We start from the raw sequence: 24,314 nt of genomic DNA on the forward strand, positions 1-24,314 counted from the left end.
GTATCAAAGCCTCAGTCCACAGAGAAATGCACACAGCCTGTATTCAGACACTGAGCCTTAAAACCAGTGATTTAAGATGATTTATACTATGAATCTTTGCAGCAGCTGAAAACGGGTTTAAAACATGTGCGGTGAAGTTTAAAAGCCAGACTTCTACGATGGCTACACGTCAAGTCTTTAAAATATTCAAGGTCCCCCACAAATACCTCGGGAAAGCGGTTCCTACGGTGTATATCAATTTAGTTTACAACAGGTTATATCTAAAGAGAGCTCACAGGGTTGTTTCAAAGTTCAGTCCATTGACATACATGCGCACAAAAGAAAAGAAATAAAACAAAAATAACAAGACAATCATAAACCAACCAGCACTGAAGTAAAATTGCACATTCATTAGTCCTCGGTGCTAAATGGTCGACTATGTTAAAAACATTAATGTAATGTAAACGATTAATAGAGAAATGCAAAAAGACGTCATCCATTCATATTGCATTGAATATGGCTCAGATTTTTATTTTCTTCTTGGATAAGTGCTGCAAACACACACACACACACACACACACACACACACACACACACACATAACGAACACAGTCTGTAGTTATGTACATGCTGCACAGATCGGAGTGAAGTCTCTTTCTGTTGCAGGTGTACGTGCGTCTCTTTTTAGATTTGATATGGAATGGGACATGTTATCTCTCACACACACTCACACACACACACACACACACACACACACACACACACACACACACACACACACACACACACACACACACACAAGCTGCATGTGAAAAGCCTTGTCGGGTCAGGAGTACCAGATACACGCACAGTTTAAATATTTTTTGTGTGAAATGAACAGGTGTATTGATTATTGATTATGCTTAAATACCCTTTTTTTTTTTTCTTCTTTTTTTTAACACAGTCTGGTCTGTTCTCCAAAATCAAGCGGCTGCACTTGCTAAAGTTTGTCGAACACCTGCGTGTACGGGGGTTTATGGCTGCAGAGTAATGTGCTGGTTTTAATGGGCTGATACTGGTCCTCTCCCAACAATCAGATCTGCTCCCGTCAGTGATTCGATTCAGCGACTTCCTGCCTTGTTTTAACATTTGGACTGAATTTAAAATCTTGTAAATCAAATTTAAGTCTAACTTTCATTATCAGCTGATGGATGATTATTCTCTGGATTAATTGATTCATTGTTTGGTCTAAAAATATGTTACATATTTACCCAAAGCCAAAGCTGTCGTCTTCATACGTCTCTTTCTGTTTTAGCGAACAGTCCAACAACCCAAATAATTTGCAAATTATATAAAACTAAGAAATCAGGAAATATTCACATTTCTGAAACCAGAGAATTTTACAATAAAAAAACGACAAAAGAATCGATCAACTGTTAAAATCGTTCAGAATAGTCCAATTATTCAATATAATTTCTTGACTTTCGGTGGCGCTTTATTGTGATTAATCATGTTCTTGTATGTTATTGTCATTCTTGTATATTGTTTGTGCTCCATACAATGTAATGAGGGTCAGGAGTCAATAAAAAACCTGTTGTCCAAATTAAAGGATTTAGAATAAGCTGTAATTGAAAGGAAGTTTTTGTAAAAATTTGATTTGATGCAGTGATTCAATTTGATTATTTCATATGTAATTTCATTATATTCAGTGTGTATCTCTCCTAAAATATCCCTTTTAATGACACATTCACTATTTCAATCAGTTTTTTTCCCACTATGAAAAGAATTTTGTGTAATTTGAATTTTTTAAATTTAGTGTGTGTTTTGCGTTAATGGGTTTTATAAAAAAAAGGACTTTCGACGCAAAATCTAATTAAAATCTGGTTAATGGATCATAATATCTTTACAGATCTGGCTTCGACAGCCTTTAAAAACAGGCAGCTGTTAGCCGTTTCCCACTGAAGGGAACTTTCAGGTCACTTCCTGGTGTTGTTCTCTCCTTTTCTACTGCGTCTAAAGCTGTGAAGCGTGAACTGATGCACCAGAGGTGACAAGTGTTTTCAACTTCATCTTTATGTATGAAAACGCAGCAACAGCAAAGTCTTCAAACTCCTCCACCGAACATGGAGGCGCTTTAAAGTCGCCGTTCTCTCTGATTTACTGGTTTGTGACAGTAGAAAGGAAGAGTGACCACACCAGTGTTGTGTGTGTGTGTGAAGGTATGTTTACTTTACTTTCCTCTGCATAAACAAAGCCTTAACTTCATTGTCCCAAAGACAATCAGAGACTCCACCCTCACAGTTGCCGGGCAGTTGGAAGGTAGGTCCCCCTCAGAGCGGGGACTTTCTGAAACCACCTGAGATCCTGAAGTTTCCTGTATTTGTTTTGTGTGTGTTGTTTCTTGATTTGGACTTGTGGTTTCAAAAGCAGCTGCTGGAATAATCGGGACTTCTAGTTTGTGATGACATCAGAGCTCTGAGCAGTGACGATGCTGAATGAAACCAGAATGTGATCGTTGCATAAGTTGGCGTTAAGAGATGCAGGTTTACAGCTTCGGTTCATGAGAGAAACCGAACGACGCGACGGAGCGTTTAGTGACGGTGTGGACTCGGCGTGACACTACATCAGTGCAATGTCTTTGGCACACAGGTTTTATGGGGTAAACACATAAACCCAAATATTTCTATTACTATTACTATCAGTTCTGAAGTGAGCCTTTATGTTATTTGTATATTTAAATGCATAATCAACACACGGTCGACCACTGTGGAAGTCTGACTGACCCCCACGATTCATGAGCAAAATAAATCCCTTCAGCAAGTGAACTCTCGACCCGCGGCGGCTGCTCAAAGTGCACCCGCATCCTGAGCCGCTAATGGTCCTACAATCGATCACTCAGTCAATCAATCAGCACAACCAATAAATAGAATATGAATAAATAAATACAAATAAATAGCTGAGCATTAAAATCTCCACTGCAGTGCTGCTGCGAGCTGAAGCAGTTCGTCGCTGCTCCGGTTCGTCCGGTTCGTCTGTCGAGACGCCGAGTCAGAGCCAGACTCTGTTCATTCTTTCAACGCTTTTCTCTCAGAGTCCAGAGAGACTGATAGATCGGGTGTGTGTGTGTGTCTGTGTGTGTGTGAGACTGTGTGTGTGCGTGTGCGTGTGTGTGTGTGTGTGTGTGTGTGTGTGTGTGTGTGTGCGCCTCAGACTGCCGTCTCCAAGTCTTCCTGGGTGGTAGAAGACGTGTTCTGTTGGGCGCTCAGGTAGGTGGCGAGCTCCGAGTCTCCCTCCGCTTGGTCTGCCGGTGTCTTCCCCTGGTGGACACACACACACACACGTATTTAATTGATTAGTCCAACCAACAGACAGTTTCAGCTGTAAAGTCGGGCCTGTCATTAAAATACATACAACTACAAACTGAACTAGAATCACCATCTCGTGACTGTATCCCTCCGCCAACCAGACAAGTTGCAGGAAATGTGGTCACAGCCTCAACTTCCTGAGTTACAACAATGAATCCCATTAGAAAATTAGAACTGTGTCATAATTTGTGTATGAATGTGTGAGTTATGGCCAAATAATTGTGTTTTGTGAGGTCACTGTGACTTTGAGTCCGAGTGTATGTTTGTTGCAAGTGTGAAGAAACTCCCTCGAGGTGTTACTGAGGTATCAGGTTCAGTGCAACGGGACGTGGAGGCGTTAAAATGACCACGGAGTTGAAGGCACCAATCAAACTGGTAAGTCAGTGTATGAGACAGATACAGTCCAGTCTGATATTATCATTTAAATTAATAATAATTTCAATTCATTTAAATTAATAACAATTAAATTATTCATATATTTTATTTTGCCTGCAAACTTTAAAAATCCTGTTTCCCGCCAATAGATGAGGTTTGAACCTGTGTACAAAATAAAACAGAGACAGAGACAGAGATGCACCCTCCTGGACGCTGGTGGACCAATTTCTCTGTAAATCATTTACATGTCACAGTGGTTTCTCGCATGACTCAGCAGGACAAATGGATGTTTACAGTGTGTGTGTATGTGTGTAATGTAAATGTGTGAAAGTGTGATTTTACCTGGAAGTTGGTCTTCTCAAGAGACGCCCCGGCCTCGACCAGCAGCCGGCACACTGCATGCTGCTTCTCACAGGCTGCTTTGTGCAAGGCAGTGTCGCCTCTACACACACACACACGCACACACACACAAAGAAAGGCAGGTGTGATCAGATAAGCTTTGTCAATCACTGAACCATTGACCACACTGACGTAAAAAGGAAGCTGACAGCAAAAACGAAACACCACATGGTAAGCGTCTGAGGTTTTTGTTGTTGTTTCGTCGACATCACACTATTATTAAAAAAAACAAACAACGTACATACATGCGTTAAGTTTTCCCACAGAGAACTACTACTACTGATTTAAAAGAAGCCGACATACTTCTCTCTGTCTGTCAAATCCAGAAGCACTTTGGAGCCTGAAGATGGAGAAAGAGAAGAAGAAGAAAACATTTATTTTATTAGATTTTAGTTTATTATTTTAATATATTATATTATGTATTTTATAGCACATTTATTCATCTTAGGACATAATGATTGTTTACTTGTTTTATTGTGTAAATAAAATTTAAAGGTGCATAATGTTGCATCTTTATAAACCAGTGCTGCACCGTTTCCATGCTCTTGAAAGTAAATTACAAAAGAGAACCGTGTGATATTGTTAGTGGCATTTGTAGGTCCCTTTGATAAAGAAAATAAACACATTTAAACATATATAATACTTAACATTAATAGCTATTAATGTATTGACACACTGTGGTGAGCTCCACACAGTGGTCTTCGGCGGCGGCGGCAGAAGAAGCCACAGGAAACACAGCTGGTTCGTCAGCCAGGGTTTTTCTGTTGGTGGTTTTCCTGCGGCCGTTTTAAAATATTGCAGAGGGAAGTGGAGCAAGGAGCAGCAGCTGAAACATAACCAGCTTCACTCTGCTCTGATGTTTGCAGCATGAAACGAGATCGAAGTTTGTGTTTTTATTGACAGACTCCTTTATTAAAAACAACGTCCAGTTTGTTTGGCTGCACTGTAAACAGATTCACCAGCTGCTCCTCTGCTGAGTCTGCTGAAATATCAAACTGCAATCGCTGTCACCACCAGTAAACACAGGTTTCAACACTTCAACCATGCCTGACCTTTTAAAGAGTTAAACTTTCAAGACGTTAGAGGTGATTTTCTACTGAAAATCAACACTCACTTCCTGTTTTGTGCAAATCTTGAAAGACAAGATTCGGGATGCTGCTGGGGGGTTATTTATTTAACATGCTACATACAGCACCTTTAAAATAATTCCACACGTTTTCACAAGTGCACATCATGCACACTCTCACCCTGCTGCACGATGTAGCTGACCAGGTCTGAGTGTCCGTTCTGGGCGGATATATGCAACACCGAACAACCTCCAGAGTCTCGGACCAACAAGCTGACGCCTCGACGCACACACTCCGACAGCTGGAGAGATGGACAGAGAAAAGAAGGTGAACTGAAGAAACATCCACTGAGAGGCGGATTAGGATTTACAAGTAATTAAAGTGATGATCTTTGTTTTGTTAAAGGTGCCAGAGTAACTGCGTCAGACTCGGGTCAGGTCCGCCTGCTGGGTTCGGGTCGGGCTTTAAAGGTCCCATTCTGTCTCTATTGATTATAGATCAGGTCTAGGTTCTATATTAATACTGTGAAAGTATCAAAGCCTCAGTCCACAGAGAAATGCACACAGCCTGTATTCAGAAACTGAGCCTTAAAACCAGCCGTCAGGACTTCTGGAACTTTGTGATGTCACAACCTCCCTTAGCCATGCGCCAAGCCCCGCCCACCTGGACCCATCATCCAAACCTTGAAGGATTTGGTTTCTCTGAGTGTTTTTACCTGAAAACTGCTATATTTTTATTTGATTACTAAGAAAACAGTCAGCCAATCAGAAGAGAGGCTCAGAGCCTCCTCTCTTCTGATTGGCTCACCGTCCTGTTGTTGGTAGAGCTCCAGAGAGAAGCCTGAGAGAGGAGATATAAAACTACACTGAGACGGTTTTTGGTTCTTAAAACCACAAATATATCTTCTTATGGATCAACACTTCAAAATAAAACACCGGAGAATGTGACATATGGGACGTTTAAATGTAAAATTTTAAGAGCGATTGCAGGAATTATCAGACTCTAACGTCTGCGGTCGATTGTTATAAAGAAACGAGCTCTGAAATGTGAAGTCCCACAGTTCTCTGCAGTAAAAAGATTTAAGACACTGAGCGTTTAGAGATGTAATCAACTGACTTCGTGCAACTACCTGCTGTTTTCTAATGAGATTATGACGGAGATAAACAGTCTGACACATCAAACGACCCAAAGACCGTTTAACTGAGCCAGTGGAACGCAGCAGACACAAACTGGTGAGACTGGTTTTGATCACACATTCCTTGACAGTGTGTGTGTGTGTGTGTGTGTGTGTGTGTGTGTTTGTGCTTTTGTGTCTGAGTGTGACTGAACTTTACCATAGACAGATCTCCAGAACTGGCAGCTGTCAACAAAGCTGTGGACACAAAGAAGACAGAAAAATCATCATGTGACTGGTTCCGGCTGTGTGCTCGTGTGCTGCTTGGTGTGAGCACTGTAGTCCGTTGCCTGTATCTTTGTGCCTGGTGTGTTTGTGTGTGTGTGTGAAGTGACAAGTGATTGTTTTCAAGATGAAAGAGAGACAATAAAAATAATTAAGTGCTTTCCCTCGGTGTTTGTGCAGGGGCACTTTAACTTTCTGTTTCATTTTCTCATAAACCCACCGGCTGCCTGAGATTCACTCAGTCCGATTAAAGCTGAGGTTACTTCCTTGTTTCTTTGGCCCTTGACATGTCGACTTGGCCTCAATAGCAGAACTAAAAATACTTGCAAACAAACATACCTGTCTCTGTTTTGCCTCCTGTTTACCTGTAGTATCTGCATTTGTGTTTGTTGTGTTTTTATATATATATATATATATATATATAGTCCAGGATTTCAGGATGAAAACAAGTGATTTGTCGTCAGAACCAACAGAAAAGAGAAATGTTTTATCATATTGAAGTGATGGACTGTGGGTGTGTTGTTTCTAAAGTCAGACTTGGTCACTTCTGTGTTTTTATGAGTCATTTTCATTTCAGCAAACTGAAGACTATTTATAAGTCTTTTACTGCTTTGTAAATAAATTAAAATTAAAATAAATTTAGGTGACATGAAGTGTATTAGTCAGATACAGCAGGGGGAGTGTAAGTGTTTGAGAGTGGTCTTTGTTGTTGGAGGTGATGACAAAAACTGAAAGTGGACAAACAAAGACATGTTAAGACATGTAGGTGATGATGAGGAAGCACAGCTTCATTAAGCCGGAGAGTACCAGGAATAACAACAGACTCGCTGTTGACATGAGACAAATGTAAACAGGCCACAACTCACACCCTCACGCTGCTCCGGGACCAGTTTCTGGGGAACTTGAGAGGACGTTTTCTTATTAACTTTCAAAACCCCCATTATCTGCCAACATCTGCAAAGCCCTCAGGGAGATGAGACTGTATTCAAGGGGAAGACCATTCAACTGGAGGCTGAAGCAGCTGCCTTTCATTGGGCCTGTCTAATCACTTGTCACTACTGTAACTGTATAAGTGCAACTTACTCCCAAGGAAATAATGTTTTAGTTTCCAGAGTGATGATAACACGTCCTAAATCACTACTGCAAACCAGTTTGTTTTTTTGTTTTTTTTAAACAAGAACGTGTTTGTGTCGTACCTTGTTCCTCAGGTGTCAGTGGAGCGCTGCAAAGACAAAAGAGGGAATTCAAATGTGATCGACTTCTGTAGATAAAACTTTTATCGTTTTTGTTTTTCTGCATTTCTTTTTTCTGTGTCACTTATTACAGGAAACTGAATACTGTGGTGGTATGAGACAAAACAAGACATTTGAAGGCATCATCTTAGGCTGCAGAAAAATCATAATGGACATTTTTCACCATTTTCTGACATGATATAAACCAAACAGATTAGTCCACGATGAAAATACTATAAATATGTGTCATAATTCACATTTTGCAGCTCCTGATAGAAGATATCTGCCACAACTGTGCATGTTCATCATATTTCATTTTAGGGAAGTTACTGTGTTTTCTATTATTGATTGAAACTGTTTAGTTTCTAAAACGTCAGATAATAATGAAAAATGTGCATCATGAGTTTCCACAGCCCAAAGTGAGATCTTCAGATTTCTGTTTTATTCCAACAACAGCTCAAAACAAACAAGAAAAAAGTTGTTAAATTTACAATCAAACAAAAGAGAGAAAAAGTAGAAAATCTTCACATCTGATAAATGAATGAAGGATTAACTGTGTGTCTGCTGACGTACCCGGCTGTAGGTTCCACCACCAGATCAGGCATCCCCGTGGACGACCCCTGGCTCACCACAGGTCCCTCGTGGTCCAGGATGAAAACCTCGTCCTGGCAAATCTCCGTCACGAAGTGGAGGTGCTCCTATGAAAACGTGTGTGTGTGTACGTATTTAAATATAAGAACTGACACTGGCAAATAAAATCATTAACGTTGGGCCGAGAAACGTTTCAGTCAAAAATCAAACATGGATCCGTATTTTAACCATTTCAGCACCAAAACAAATGAAGGAGTGTTTACCTGAGCCTTGTCGATGCGATAGAAGCGGTCAGCTGATGTGGCTGCAGAGCAGAAGGATGAAACAAACTGACCTGTATGATCTCACTGTTTGTGTCCTGGACAATCTCATTTATCTAGTTTTACTTCTTACTGAAGAATTTTATTTCAAAAGGGATTTTGTGACTATGTTAAGAAGAGGAAAGTTATAATTGTGAGTAAAGGTGGATGTAGCAGGTGAACAGAGGAACCCACTGAGCACAAAGAACAGATGTAGTTTAAAAATGATGTAAAGATCTGCATTTGAGTTCATCTCTATCACCTTTCTGTCAACATCTGTCAGTGTTTACGTCAACTCACAGTCCAAGAAGCTCCAGTTGGGAGACAGTCTACTGGATGAGCTGGTCCTGGGGACACCTCTGGTCTCATCCTGGGGACAAAGAGACAGACAATGTCTTTATCATCCCGTCACTGGACTTTAAACTATAGGCAAAAAAAAAGGTTCACAGAGGAAAGAGAAATTAAAAGAAAAGAGGGAAGAATTATTTTTATTATTATCTTTGAGCGTTTCAACAATTAATAACAAGACAGAGACAATCAGGACAAGAGGACAGTGTGAAGTGTCATTTAAATTAGTGGTAGACTGATTGATTGGTTGATTGTATATTAGTTTATAGAAGAGGACTTCCAGTGTTGAAGAAGAGGATCTTAACTCGACATGGGTGTCAGTCTGTAAAACCTACAGTTCATTTATTGCATGTAGCTTCTGTTTGTGGGTAAATTCCTCAGCTATCATTATATAACTGTAATAATGGCTCAGATTTAAAGCACTGTAAAAAAAAGTCAGACTTGTATGATAATAAAAACTGATAATAACCCAAACTGTTCCCTGCAGAAAGACACCCAAAAGTCATATACCTGATAGTGCACTCTGTGGCCAGTAGATGGCGCCTGGTGTAAGTCCTAGCAAGCACAGCAGACAGGTTTCAAGGTTAACAAACAGCCAAAGCATTGAACAGTAAAAACAACTTCCACAGATGTCAACTCGGTGTTAGTGAACGTTCCCCCGACGTGAGACACACAGCTAAACAACGGCTCTGCTCTCCCGTCTACACGTGACAGAGAGCGCCGCATGCATCATGAAATAATGATGAAGAGGAGGAAGGAAAGAAAGAAAAGAGGTAGAAGAGAATTAAAAAGCTATAATTGTTAATGATGATGATGATGATGATGAAGATAAAGGAGAAAACTCGCCTCTTGTAATCTGTCAATATAGAGTCGGCACGTCTCCAGGTCACAGTCTCCTCTTACAACCACAATGCCTACTGGGATGGCTGCAACACACACACACACACACACACACACACACACACACACACACACACACACACACACACACACACACTTTAGACAATAGTACATGAATAAAGTTAAACCTGCAGTAACTGATTTCGGCCTCTAGAGGGCAGCACACACAAGCAGTGAACACAGTTTCACAGATTAACTTGATGTGTTGAACTCATTTACATGACATTAGCTTTCATCTGGAGAGGTGTCTGTGTCCACCTGATGAATACAAGTCCAATATTTACTCTTTTTTACTTTTCACCAGCTGAGGGAAATATCTGGCTCTTTAGTCTCTGAATACTCCACCACACGTCTGTCTGTGATTTGGTTCTGGAAAATTAGCTTTGTTTTCCCTGAAAACATCTGCCTGCTGCAGCTGGAAACAACACAGTGATCCAAAACAGTTCAGCTGTGGCTCTAAAAACCAAAACAGGGAGCTAAGGATGCTAACGCTGCAGAGTCGCGTGATAATCATCTACAGGTTCATCACTTATATTCCTGGCACTGGCCTCCCTCCCAGTACGTTTTAGACTTGACTTTAAGATCCTACTGCTGACTTTTAAAGCTCCTCTCTCCGTGTTTTACATCTGACCTCTTGTGAAGCAGCTCGTAGCCTGAGATCCTGGGGCAGAGGTCTGTTAGTTGCTCCTGAGGCTAAAAACCAGAGGTGACAGAGGTTTCACTGTCAGAGCCTCGAAACTCTCTCATGAACCGTCTGAGGAAATCAGGTCAGAAGAATCACTGACCTTTTTTTAAATCTCTTCTTAAAGCAAAATTTTCCAGATTTTACAACTTTTTATTTTTTTTATTTGATTGATTTTCACTGATCGCCCTCTTGCTGGTGAAACTCCCTTTGGTCTATTTGCACTAACACTAATACGCTTTAACTGTATGTGTGATTGCTTGTTTTAATTAACCTGCATGTTTCATTTTGCTGCCTTGTGTAAAACACTTTATAACGTGGGTTTAGAAAAGTGCTCTATAGACAAACATTATCATTATTACTTACATAAACATATGTAATGGAGTAGCTTTACGTATTTCAGTTTCAGAGAACACACACACACACACACACACACACACACACACACACACAGAGGCTTACAGATATCTCGCAGCCGCTCTTTGTCGTACTGCAGTCGGTCGTACTCCTGGAGGCTGATCCGGTTCACTCGCAGACGCAGACGATCTGGGACTGCGTGAGGACTAGAAGAAAAGAAAAAAACAACACACACACACACACACACGCAATTCAGACATGTCCAAACATCCAGTGATAAGGACGCACACACACAGTATGCATACATGCACACACAGACACGCACAGACGCACACGTCACAAACCGAGTCTGAGCTTTTGCAACATGATCACATTTAATTCCTCAATCGCTCTCGTTTTATTTCACTTTCATTTACAGCTGAGAAGTTGTTGTTTTTTTTAAGTTTAAAAATCTAATATATTTCTGATAACTGGAGGTTGTTAAAAACAGTAACCATCCCTCCAGGAGCTTAAAGAAGAAGATAAAGAGCTCTGCCGTCCTCCTGCGACACACCCCTGATTCTGCGTTTGAGTTTGAGGTGGGTCAACATTGTAAAGTCAATGTTTGTGGGCGGCGTTGCCTTCAGTGAGGATGGAGGTTGATGAAAGACAACAAAAACATGGTGGGCGATAAACAACAGCACAATGAGAAAACACTGTTGGTCACAAAGTCACTGTCGGCAAAAATCACCCCCCCCACCCCGACCCAGCCTCAAAAACCTTACCCGCAAAGGAGCAAAATAAAGTGCTGTAGCGTTAACGTGGTGTTTATTGTTCTCAGTCAAAGCAGACGCAAAAATATGAAAATGGCTTCTCTGAAGGAGGGTGTGGACATGGAGTCAGAGCCGTCAGAGCCGAGGACCGGCGCAGGCGTAAACAAAGAGCGGAGCTCAGGGTCAAGTTAAAGTTAAAGGGACTACAGTTGGAAATACAATTAAACAAGAAGCAAGAAGCACATTGAGAGGTAGAAAGGCTTCAACATGCTGCCATACAGACACACACACACACACACACAACACACACACACACACACACACACACACACACACACACTCTCTCTCTCTCTGCTTATTACTTACAAACACAACAAAAACATTTAACACAAAATGACTCAACTAGGGCTCAACCAGTATGAGTTTCTGAAGACGACAGACACAAATTTGTTTAGACTGATGCTGAAAATAAAAAACAAATGTTGAAATTAAATTAATTAATTAATTAATTAATTAATTTGGGGTATTATAATATAGAAATTATACATTCGCCTGAAAGTTTGATATAATTTGTGATAAATGGGTCATTTGTGACATAGAAAATAAAAGTGGGAAGTTCAAATTTCAAATTAAAAGGCACCTTGTGGAGTTTACATTCAGTTTTACTCATCATTACATGCTGGATGTGTTTCCCTCCCCGTTAAATGAATGGCATGTATCAATAATTATTGATACGGATCAATAATTAAAACATCCATCCATCACAAACACCGACTGGTTTCAATATCATCAGTATAATCAAATCAGATATTGGTCGAACCATGAGACAGCACGAAACCGACTCATTCACATGTACACACACACACACACACACACACACACACACACACACACACACACACACACACACACACACAGTGACAGAGGGCTGAGGTACTTACACAGAGAAGGAGTCGGGGGGAGCAGAGAGGCGGCGCAGATCAGCTGCACACACCTTCTGAATACTACGGCCGCACACGCACGCACGCACGCACGCACACACGCACACACACACACACACACAGAGGAGAGGAGGAATGTATGGCAGAGAGGAGGAGACAAGGAGATGAGATAGGAGAGAAAATAAGGAAGAGAAAAGAGAAGAGCAAGAGAGGAGGAGACAAGGACAGGAAAGGAGAGAACAGATTAGGAGAGAGGGACAGAGGAAGAGAAGAGGGGAGATATGGAAAGGAGAGAGGAGATTAGAGCGAAAGGAGACAAGGAGGAGACAAGTAGAAGAAAAGAGAAAAGGAAAGGAGGTAAGGAGAGAGGAGACAAAGAAAAGAAAGGACGGGAAATAAGAGGAGAGGAGAGGGAGAAAAAGGAAAGGAGGAGAGGAGAGGAGACAAAAGTAGAAGCAAACAAAGAAGGTAAACAAATGTAAACAAAATAACAAATAATCAGAAACATCAGAGGTATTGAAGGAAAGAAGAAGTGAGAATGAAAGGAGACGAGACAAAAAGAGGAAGAGGAGGAGGAGGGACAGACGAGAGAAGCCCAGAGGTGAGTGGACAAACAGAGACAGCACAGCAGAGACACTGGTTACTGCAGCTACAGCTCATTACTCTCTACTGCTCGTCCTCTCTCATGCACACGACGACTGCAGCTTGTAGACTTTACCACAGTTGGAAATAGACCCACATTTATACACAGAGATAAACATGAAGAAGTATTAGTGTCTACAAAGATGGAGGAGTGTTAGTGGGAACACAGTTTCAGATATAAACAGTGTTTTTAGAGAGAAGGCGACCGCAGGACTGCACCGCTGTTGTATCCCTCCGCCACTTAAACTAGTTTCACATCACGTCCCTGTTTATCCAGAGTCATATAAAATAATTGTTGTGTGAAGTCTTGAGTAATGGCTAAAAAGTCTTTTCTGAGGTCACCGTGACCTTAACCTTTGACCTTTAGCCAGCAAAATTCTACTCAGCTCGTCCTTGAGTCCAAGTGAACGTTTGTGCCAAATTTGAAGAAATTCCCTCAAGGCATTACGGAGATACTGCGTTCACAAGGCCAAAACCGTGTTTTGTGAGGTCACTGTGACATTAACCTTTGACCTTTGACCCCCAAAATCTAATCAGTTCATCCTTGAGTCCTAGTGAATGCTTGTGCCAAATCTGACTAAGTTCCGTCAAGGTGTTACTGAGATATCGTGTCCACGAGAACGGGACAGACGGACGGACAACCTGAAAACAATATGGCCTCCGGCTCTGATTGTCGCCGGCGCGGAGGAACAACAATCGATACACATCTCCTCGTGTTTGCCCTCTGAGGAGCGAAAATCACACAGTGTTACATGTCACTGTGTCACTGGAGATACCCATGATGCATCTGTTTTGATTAATCTGAGTGGACAACGTTACACGTCCCTCCTTCGAATGTGGTTTGGCGCCGACGAGGAACACTGAGAGGAGTGAATGTCATCTCCCACTAAACAGATTGTATGACTCAGAGCAAAACCCGGGCTTTTACAACACTGCTGGCCTAGTTCCTGTGTGTGTGTGTGTGTGTGTGTGTGTGTGTAAATGACTCACTCGTTGAGCAGGGGCACAGAGGTGCGTCTCTTGCTCTTCTGGACCATGTTGGCCTGATTTCGCAGGGAGATGCGGAGAGTGGATGGAGCCAGTCGACACGGCTCACCATCCACCTACACACACACGCACGCACACACACGCACGCGCGCACACGCACACACACACACACACACACACACACACACACACACACACACACACACACACACACACAAGGATCACTGTTATAAAAGACAAAGCAGTAATTGAACAGATCGTGTGATGTGGCAGGTTTTCGTGTCAGCTGATTGTATCTGACGGTGAGATGAGCGATCAGGATACAGGCTGATATCAATGCCAATAAGATACCAATACAAGTATGGATGTCAGTGATTAATCAATGAGCTGCTGGTAATAATTTAGTAGGTTAAAAATATCAGGGGCAAGTTGCAGAAAACACCTTAAGTTAAGAGTTTCCTTAAAGTCTGAGTTAAGGTTTCTTTAAAATGTTCACTTAAGTATTTAAGGTTTTCTCCTCTCCTCGGTCTAACACAGAGCGGCGCACTTCCTTAATATCATTTTTTAACGAATCAGACGATACAGGTGAGATGTTCGCCGCTATCACAAGCGCCGACGCCAGTGAACGAATGGTCTCCATGGAAACTGTAGCTTTTTAGCGCTGTAAAATCTCTTTCAGTGCTGCAAATGCCTCAACGGTTTTTCCTTAACTAAGGAAAACTAAGGAAAACTTTTAAGAGATTCTGTGCAACAACCTTAAGTAAACTCCCTCAGCTAAGGAGAAATTTAACCTTAAAGCTTAAGGTGTTTTGTGCAACTGGCACCTGAACCTTTAAATCCCTAATTTAGCCTGATTTTGGTGCGAACAAACGTAATGTCAGAGGTTTCATTTTGGAAAAAGACGACTGTGTTAATGATTAACTGACGTGGATGATTATAGATTTAGAAATTGATTAATCTGTATTCTATTACTCCTGGTTCTACGCTCATGTTCTTCTCCTGCTCTTGTTTCTATAGATAGAATCAGTTTATGCTGTTGTGGAAACTTCAGGCTCTCAGTAGTGTGGTAGTTTCAGAGGCTGGTTGTGATGCCGGTGAGTGTGTGTGTGCTCACCTGAACAGGTACAGTCTTGAAGGTAGTTAACACAACCTCCCTGCACTGGTGAAGTCTCTCTCCGTGACCGCCGACCTGTAGCGCCGCCTGGTGGACGAGAGGGAGGTTTACAACCGTGTTTCCTCTCTGCTGTTTCTCATGTTAACTGCATTTATTTTCATCCCTTTCTGATTAACCCCAAGTTTCTCTCACCAGCGAAGCCATGGTGAAGCCGATAACCTCGATGCAGCCGTCGTCGTGACGCTGGGGTTCAAAGTCCCGGTGGTCGCCTGTGTTTCCCCACGGCATGGTGCCAGCACAGTACCTGCACACACAAACAAAAAGGCAAATATGCAACATCAGAACAACTTTAATGTCAGAATCATCTTCCTCTCATGACGATGGAGACTTCTGCCTGATCGCAGGTGCTGAGCGCGTTCTCATTATTTTAACGTCTGACCAGAGAGATGTTGTAACTGCAGGCTGGTGTGGGAGGATTTGAGTCAGAGAACAAAACAGAGTGAGACCTCCTGTCCCTGCCTGACGGAGCTCATAAAGAACTTAAAGGAAGTTTATAAGTCCAGTGTTCATCAGAGAGCTGAGTGTCTCATGAAACAAGTGAATAATTAAAATGATGTGGAAACCTTGGGCATCAAAATGAATCACTGAAACATGCTGCAACAGATGATACTGATACTGATGATAACAGGCAGCCAGACATGCAGTATAATGGCAAAAACTTCACATTATAATCTAATGAAATTAGTCACTTTCCAAACTGTGTGACTCACGTCTTTGCTGGATAAAATGGATTTTATGTCTTTTACTGATTCTAACTTCCAGATAGATTCCAGTAATAAGACAGAGAAGAAGAAGCCGCCGTGTGTTCACCTACCTGGGAATGTTTAGAAACACAATGCACTGGAATTTCAGCTCCTGGATCTTGGGGGTTAGATCTGTACCGTCGCACTGAGGAAGAGGGAGAGAGTTATTCATGTTGGACCGCAGCTAAAAGTGCATTCATCTATTGACAACAACTGATTTATAATCTCACATCCTTCACTTGCTTTTTTACCTGCAGCTTCAAGCTTCACTCTCAGTTTTACATTCTCACTTTCAAAGTTCTCACCGCCGCTCTTAAACCTGTCTTGATGTGGGAGGAGGAAAGTAATTGAGACAGAGGAGCTGCCACTTCACACCGGCCCAGAACTGTATCTCTGGGTCTGTTTGTGTATAATATAATATTTTTATCAAGGGACGTTCACCAAGGAGGAACCTTTATGAACTCTCAGGTGATCAGGAGCAGCCAATCAGGAGCAGCCAATCAGACACAAGTATTTACCCTATATTTACCATATTGTTAATTCTTTATGAACATTGTTGCAAGTCCTTTAATCATATGAATTTTTAGAAAAATACATTTGTGTGTAAAATCTTTAAAATATAATATTATATTATTATTTTTATATTATAGCATTCGTATATTTTATGATTGTATTTTATCTTTATCTTTATAATCTACTTCCTATTCTCTTCTCTTTGCTGAGGGAGCAACTGTAACCTAACCTGATTTCCCTCAGGATCAATAAAGTGTTCTGATTCTGATTCTGAGAATTAAAAAAAAAGTTTCAGTAGAAATAGGGTTAAAAATAAATAAATAAATAAATATGAACAGCTTTATATCTTTTATGAGTAAAATTAAGTCGCGTGTTTGAACAGGTTTCAGATGAAGCAGGTGAGTTAATGAAGTGCTAAAACTGCAGTTCCTCCAATGGCCACTTGAGGCTCCAACAGTGAGTCAATCCCCATAGACTCCCATGTTAAAATGTTTTACAGCAGAAATAAACATGTTTACAGCCTGGTACTAAACTGTTTTGGTCTCTAGAGCTAATTTCTTTTCTATTTTTAATTAAGGCTTAAATTTATGAATAATTGAGGGCGTGAACTCTTTGAGTGACAGGTGGGTGAACGTATGCTTGCACTGAAGTCTCGGCTCCACACACGCCCCTCCTCTTTGCCTACTTTTGGATTAGCTGGGAGTTAGGGGCGGAGTCAGGCACTGCCAAGATGGCGACTGCGGAGCAGCTCACTCTGAGCCTCAAAACCTCTCTTCGGAAACCCGTGGGTGATGTCACGGAGGCTACGTCCATCTTTATTTATAGTCTGTGGGTTGGTCAACACATTTTCTGAATATACATTAAGCTACAAAATATGTAATTAGCACGGTCGCTAGTTGCTTGTTAGCAAAGAAAGTTATTTCATGTTTATCATGGAGGTCAGAGGTCAGGGTCAGTGACAGAGCAGCGGCGCTGACAGGGTTTCAGTGACTTGCTGAAGGACACATGAGCGAGGCGGATGTAAAAGGAGCGGCTGAAGGACGGTGTTTTTTAATCACCCGGCCGACCTGCTGCCCAGACATGTCGACATGGAAAACGATACGGACTCAGAGAGAGAGAGAGTGTGTGTTAACACTCACCACCACTCTGACGTGCTTGGACAAATCCCTGGAGCTTCTCTGGAGGAAATCTGAGAATGCAGCCTGCACGCACACACACACACACACACACACACACATACACACACACACACACACACACACACAAACACACACACACACACAGAGAGAATGGGGCTCAATCAAACAAAATTACAGTTCATTACATTTCCCTCATTAAAAAGAGATAACTCCGCTACATGCTTCCTCTCCAACTCCTGCCCATCATTTCTCCCTTCCACTTCACATCCTTCACAGAATCTGCAGCTTCCAAAAAAGAAAAAACAAAAAACTACATTTAATATTTGTTGAAGCTCTAAATTTGGATCATACCAGTTCAACAACCCCATAACTAACAAGCTGGAGAAACACTGAATTCCTAATTGAGCGCTGCTAATCAGAAATTCAACAAACTACACCAGAACAAGAGCAGAGTAAAAGGTCAAAATGAATTATTGAAAACCATGACGTCTGAATGTTCACTGAAGCACATGGGACACAGATCTACTTGCATTGCTGACACTGTTCATTATTCATCTAAAAAGCAAGATAACGCCACTTCCAACTAGACTTATGACCGTAAACACGACTTTTAATAGTTTTACTATTTAAAAACAGTCATCCTGCTTCATCTTCACGTCCTCTCTCTCTCTCTCTCTCTCTCTCTCTCTCTCTCGCAGGTTTTCTATTTTCCTTTCATCTGCACTTCCTGTGCTTGATTTTTATGTCTTCCAGCTCCTCCATCTCTCATCCCCCTAACTCTCCTTCTCCACTATTTCCTTTCAGCCATCTTTCTCGCAACACACTTCACACGTGTGAGGAAAGTTTAGGCTTCATGAGACTCTGTGTGTGTGTGTGTGTGTGTGTGTGTGTGTGTGTGTGTGTGTGTCTAACAAGTCAAGTGGGACACTCACTCCTGCATAGAACATCTTGTTGCGGAAGCGACTGTTGAACTTTTCTGGGTTGGCCTCTGGAAACACAGAATCACAGACACAGAGAGAAGGAAGGAGAATACATTAAATGCGCTGCGATGATAGTGGAATAAAAAATGAAAAAATACAACAACAAAAAAAAATAAAATAAAACACAGAGGGAGGCGTTAAGTAATGGGGTGAGAAAAATCTGACTCATTTGTGCACGCATGAATGTGCATGTTTGTATCTGAGTGTTTGGTTTTTCATCATGCTCATCTCTCCTCTACAACAGTGGAGTGCGGAGCATTAACAGCAGAGAGAGAGAAAGACTTAATGGAATATAAATAGAGTTAACACAGAGTGAAACAACATTAAAATAGCTTTCGCCGACCTCTGGACTCGTGGAACTCCAGGGTGACGTGAGCGTCGAAGCCCAGGCTGAAGTAGTTGTTGAACACATTCAGAGGCAGCTGAGGACGCAGGAAAGAACACGAAGTGAGTGCATTAGAATAAAAGTTATACAAGGACAGCTCGTATCCTGGTTGAGCCCCCTCATGCCTCTCATCACCCAGTGATTCTCATCCATCTCGTCCCAACTCAACAGGACTGTACAAACTGAGTGAAATGACTCTGCAGTATCTGAGCGGCAGCCATGATGAGAGCTGGTCCAATTCTCTAAATGATAAGGAAAGGAGCTTCAACGCTTCCTATCTCATCTCCTTTAGCAGAGGAAACACTGGACCTTCCTTTATGATATTCAATAACATCGAATATCGCAATTATTCCCACCATATGCAATATTTCTCATAATATTGATTGATATGCTGATTTTCTTTTTCTTGGTCTTTCTGCTGAGTCATTTCCCCGCTTTGCTTACTGTACATTTTACCTTCTCACGTGACAAATAAAACTGCTGTTCAGTGGCAGAATCACTTATAACTGAATCAAACAATACAATAATATCATATAAAAAAAGGATAGATAGATATTAAAACCTTTTGTATGTCACAACAATGTGATTAAAGCACCAACACACACACACACACACACACACACACACACACACACACACACACACACACACACACAGCAACCGGTGTCTCACCTTCTGTGTGCCCTCCTCTGGCTGGACTGCACTTTTCTCTACTAGAAGGTTCCACCTGTCGAGCTGCACCACTGACCCGTCCTCCACGTGACACAACACCTTGGACACCGGCTCGTCTGTGTAACCCTGCAGAGACACACACAAACACAGACAGAGACATACAGCATGTATTATTATATATACTTATATATTTATATATATAAACATAGTATATAGTACATCTCTACCTTCCTCCTCTTCCCTCCATCACATTTTTATTTTCTCCCTTTGGAGGTCAGAAAGTCAGTGACTGCACCAAGTGACACACACACACACACACACACACACACACACACACACGCACACACACACACACACGCAGCAAGTCACAAGGACATTCACACTCACACAGAGAGGGATGGGGAGGAGGTCGGGCAGATGCAGTGGTTGGTAACAGAAGCGAGTCACAAGGAGATGAGGAAGGAGGAAAAGGAAAAGGTAAGAAAACAGGGGGGAGGGAAATGAAAAGGAAAAAATAAGGAAGGAAAAGGAGTCAGTGGGAAGAGGGAGAAGGAAAGGGAAAAGGGAGGAAAGCAAATGAATGGAAAGGAAAGAAAAATAAGTGGGGTCAGAGGGAAAGATGAAAGAAAGAAAAAGATTTAAATAGAAAAGAAAACTTAATGGGGGCATAAACAACAAACTAAAGGAAAGAAGGGGAGGAAGGTAAGGAGTCTTCCTTATAGGGAAGGACAGAGAAAAGGGAAAGGGGTTGGAAAAATTAAAAGGAAAGGAAAGGAAAGGAAAGGAAAAAGGGAAAGAGAAAGGAAAGCTAAAGAGCAACAGAGACAAAGTGGATTAAAAAAATCCTGCGGTTCGAAATACCCGGTGAAACAGAGGACAGAAGGGACGCACTAATTACACTAATTACACTAATTACACACGTGGTAGATATGAATTTTCACTCGGCCTCTGCCATCTTTGTTCAAAGCATCTTCATCTCTCTGCATCAGGAAGTTTTCTACACTGTTCTGCTGGAGATGCCAAAGTCATTCACTTGCCCTTGGTTCATCGTCCGACACGGTGCAGGCAGACTGCACATGAAACGATTAGCGTCATCACAGCTTCGTTTTCACTCAGATAAATGAATTGTTGTCATGTGGAGATTCAGCAGATGAAGAAATAACTGTTAATTTAAATCTTTTCTTTAAGATTAAATTAAGACAGTTAGTGTAACGGATGAAGATAACATGTTTTTAAAGAGATTGTGAAATAATTCGAGAAAATGTTTGATATTATCAGGGAACTAAAATGAAATAAAAATTAAACACCACTTCAGGTTTTTTCAGACTTTTGACCAACAGCGGCGAGATGTGCGATGTATTATCATCGCTACAAGCCCACATAACTGGTCTAAAGAAAAGCCTAATGGAAGGATGTGGGTGCTCGTAAAAGGTCTCTTCTTCTCTGTTGCAGTACAGTTATGCAATGTGTGTGTGTGTGTGTGTGTGTGTGTGTGTGTGTGTGTGTGTGTCAGGGGGTAGGTTGTTGATGCTTCAGCACTTCGCCTCATCTTAGTAAGAAACCTGCAGCTGCATCCTCCTTCCTGAAGAGGAATGGTGAATTATACATATATATATATATATTTATTTTAAATTCAACTTCAGGCCACTTCAGCAACTTAGTGCTACGCCTCCGTAAAGTTGGAGGACGTAACAACAGATGGATTAAAAAGAAAGTGAGAGAGAAAGAAAAAACAAAAAAACCCCAATCACAATCGGAGGTGGATCGATTACTGGATCCTACATTTCCCATAATTCAACAGGATAACGTATTCCATTAGAAACTCCCTCCACACCTCCAGTGTTTTAGTGGTAGCAACTAAATTAATGAACATTAACAATAATGGAGCCTAAATAATTCACAACCTGAAAATGAGCAGCAGCAGATACTGATTAAATACTGATTATTGATTGATATTGATCGTTCTGAAATAACAGCTGGAACATACTGACTTTTGCTCCTGATTTTTCACAAACTCTTTGATCTTAATAACGGACCCTCTGAGTTTAATGAGCTCAAAATATTGATTTGATGCATAAAGAGTTGAAGTGGGACTCTGCCGTGTTTAACGAGCCGCGATCAGCTGATCACAGTTCACTAGCGGGCGCAGAGAGATGCTACAGATTGACGAGTCTCTTTAATCACAAACCATATTTGGCAGAGTTGAGTAAGCTGCTCGGAGAGAGCACATGAACCAACAGACTGAAGTTTCACTGGAATTGTTACAGAATGAACATTAATTAGCTACAGCTGATAGAATCTACCACCGCTGACGTCGTTCGCTCTGACTGGAGAGAGGGACAGTCAGCGCCAGCTGTAAATGAGAGGCTGCTTACGTTACCTTCATGTTTCCAACAATGCTCTTTGCTAATAAAAAATAAGAGAGGGGGATTTTGCCAAACATTTCCCTGCTCAACCCCGATCCAACATGACCTCAGCTGGGTGAAGCTCCCTCCAGAGCCACAGACGACCTGATACAACTGACACAAAATCAGCGGAGTGGCTATTTAAAGGAGCTATTTGTAAGTTTTGCAATTGCTACATAGCTAACGTTAGCATTAACAGCTGTTTATTTACCAGTCTAGAAGAGAAACATTGCGAGTTCAGCATCAAACTTCACTCCTTTACTCACCAACAGCTGTCTCCAGAGGTGGAAAGCAACACCAGCGTTAACTCCCCGTCGCTTCTCTTCTTCTACTGAAGTTAGCATGCTAACCAACTAGCCTCGTCCCTTTCTGATAGCGAGTAACTTTAGACGAAGACGAAGCGCCGCTCAGAGGACGTATTATAACCTCTGGTCTTGTAAACAAATCGCCGCCACCCGCTCCCATCAAGAAACCAGGTTTGGCGGAAGAGAAAATGTATAAACAACTCCTTTAAATTTATGGATTTCTAAACAATTTGCAACTTACTCGTTTGTTCTATATAATTAAACCTGCCCTGAATAAAACAAAACAACTACTGAAACTAATACTTGTGTTTCATTCCAACAAAGCCACTGCAGTGTTCAACAACAACTGTGTCATCTTTCCTTGACGTGTTGTGTTTTGACGGGGTCAGACGGTGGTTAAATGTCAGGATGATACACAGGAAGTGAAGCGCTCACACTCTTCCTGGAGGATGAGTTTCTGTAGTTCAGAGAGATAAATACTGGATTTATCTTGACTGCATATCAATATTGGTCCAAATTTAACACATTCACTTATATATTTATTTACACATTCTTATTAGACTTTTTCATTTAGATACTGTGCGAATATTATTTTTCATATATACTTTATATATATATCACTTTTTATTGATGTTTTATATTCTAAGTGCTGCCATTGTTGGTGCCATTTCATTTTTTTTTTTTTTAAATTATATTATAACATAATTTTCCAGCTGCAATAAGCCCTAGCCTTTGATCTGACTTATTTTAATGTGGGTAAATAATCCGACCTCAGAGTCATTAAACAGACAAAACAGGCACTTGTGGATGAATGAATACAGGGAGGAGAGGCTGCCACATCCTGTCGCTCTCCGTCAACTCTGAGCCACAAGTCAAGGCTAGGAACTCACCCCGCCCCAGTTGAGCGTCCTGGCGAGGTCATTTCCTGTTCCCAGAGGAAGAACAGCGACCGGGGGCTGGGGGTTCATCTGCAGCTCATCTAGAGTAGACAAGATCCACCCCACCTACACACAGACATATGTGATTTATCAGTAAAAGCACAAACAACAACCAAAAAGAAGATTTTTATATTTTAGTTTTTGTATTTTTTTTTTTAAATATTTTTGTCATCTTCATGTCAAATATACATTCATACATTTGTTCTTGTTGTTTCTTCCTTCTTTCTTTATATTTCATAATAAAACTACAAATCTCGCCTGGCAGTTGTTTCCCTCCGCCAACTCAGACTTTCAGACTTTCAGGTTGCATCCCTGTTTATCCACAATCATATAAAATATTGACCATTTGTGTGAAATTTTGTCATAATTACTGTGTTGAGTGATGGCGACAAAGTGTTTTCTGAGGTCACTGTGACCTTGACCTTTGACCTTTGACTACCAAAGTCTACTCAGTTCGTCCCTGAGTCCAAGTGGAAATCTATGCCAAATCTGAAGGGATTCCCTTGAGGAGTTCTGCAGATACTGCGCTCACAAGGCCAAAATCATGCTCTGTGAGGTCACTGTGACCTTGACCTTTGACCTCTAGCCACCAAAATCTAATCAGTTCATCCTTGAGTCCTAGTGAATGTTTGTGCCTAATTTGAAGAAGTTCCATTGAGGCGTTACTGAGATATCACGTCCACGATATACAGACAACCTGAAAACGATATTCCTCCGGCTCTGACTGGCGGAGGAATAAAGAAAAGTTTATGTAACACAAATAGAG

General features: G+C 41.4%; 1 protein-coding gene across 6 annotated transcripts in view; it reads right to left on the bottom strand.

The window, feature by feature from the left end:
• Positions 1–741: 741 nt before the first annotated feature.
• Positions 742–24,314, bottom strand: part of dgki (diacylglycerol kinase iota) — a 28,802-nt gene continuing 5,229 nt past the window's right edge. For 2 of the 6 annotated variants that reach the window (XM_022749180.1, XM_022749185.1), the window contains 22 exons: positions 23,501–23,614; positions 19,901–20,026; positions 19,187–19,265; positions 18,796–18,851; positions 17,864–17,926; positions 16,283–16,356; positions 15,601–15,712; positions 15,409–15,495; positions 14,298–14,410; positions 12,666–12,728; positions 11,078–11,178; positions 9,880–9,959; positions 9,544–9,588; positions 8,986–9,055; positions 8,650–8,690; positions 8,369–8,493; positions 7,760–7,785; positions 6,499–6,536; positions 5,345–5,465; positions 4,401–4,437; positions 4,041–4,140; positions 742–3,275 (listed from right to left, as the gene is read on the bottom strand). In XM_022749180.1, the coding sequence (XP_022604901.1) occupies positions 3,165–3,275; positions 4,041–4,140; positions 4,401–4,437; positions 5,345–5,465; positions 6,499–6,536; positions 7,760–7,785; positions 8,369–8,493; positions 8,650–8,690; positions 8,986–9,055; positions 9,544–9,588; positions 9,880–9,959; positions 11,078–11,178; positions 12,666–12,728; positions 14,298–14,410; positions 15,409–15,495; positions 15,601–15,712; positions 16,283–16,356; positions 17,864–17,926; positions 18,796–18,851; positions 19,187–19,265; positions 19,901–20,026; positions 23,501–23,614 (1,782 nt within the window). In that variant the 3' untranslated portion in view covers positions 742–3,164. The remainder of the gene's footprint in view (positions 3,276–4,040; positions 4,141–4,400; positions 4,438–5,344; positions 5,466–6,498; positions 6,537–7,759; positions 7,786–8,368; positions 8,494–8,649; positions 8,691–8,985; positions 9,056–9,543; positions 9,589–9,879; positions 9,960–11,077; positions 11,179–12,665; positions 12,729–14,297; positions 14,411–15,408; positions 15,496–15,600; positions 15,713–16,282; positions 16,357–17,863; positions 17,927–18,795; positions 18,852–19,186; positions 19,266–19,900; positions 20,027–23,500; positions 23,615–24,314) is intronic. The other 4 variants (XM_022749183.1, XM_022749182.1, XM_022749181.1 and 1 more) reach the window with 3 other exon arrangements.

The sequence above is a fragment of the Seriola dumerili genome, unplaced genomic scaffold (genome assembly GCF_002260705.1).
Source record: "Seriola dumerili isolate Sdu_G_001 unplaced genomic scaffold, Sdu_1.0 BDQW01000138.1, whole genome shotgun sequence".
Classification (NCBI taxonomy): Eukaryota; Metazoa; Chordata; class Actinopteri; order Carangiformes; family Carangidae; genus Seriola; species Seriola dumerili.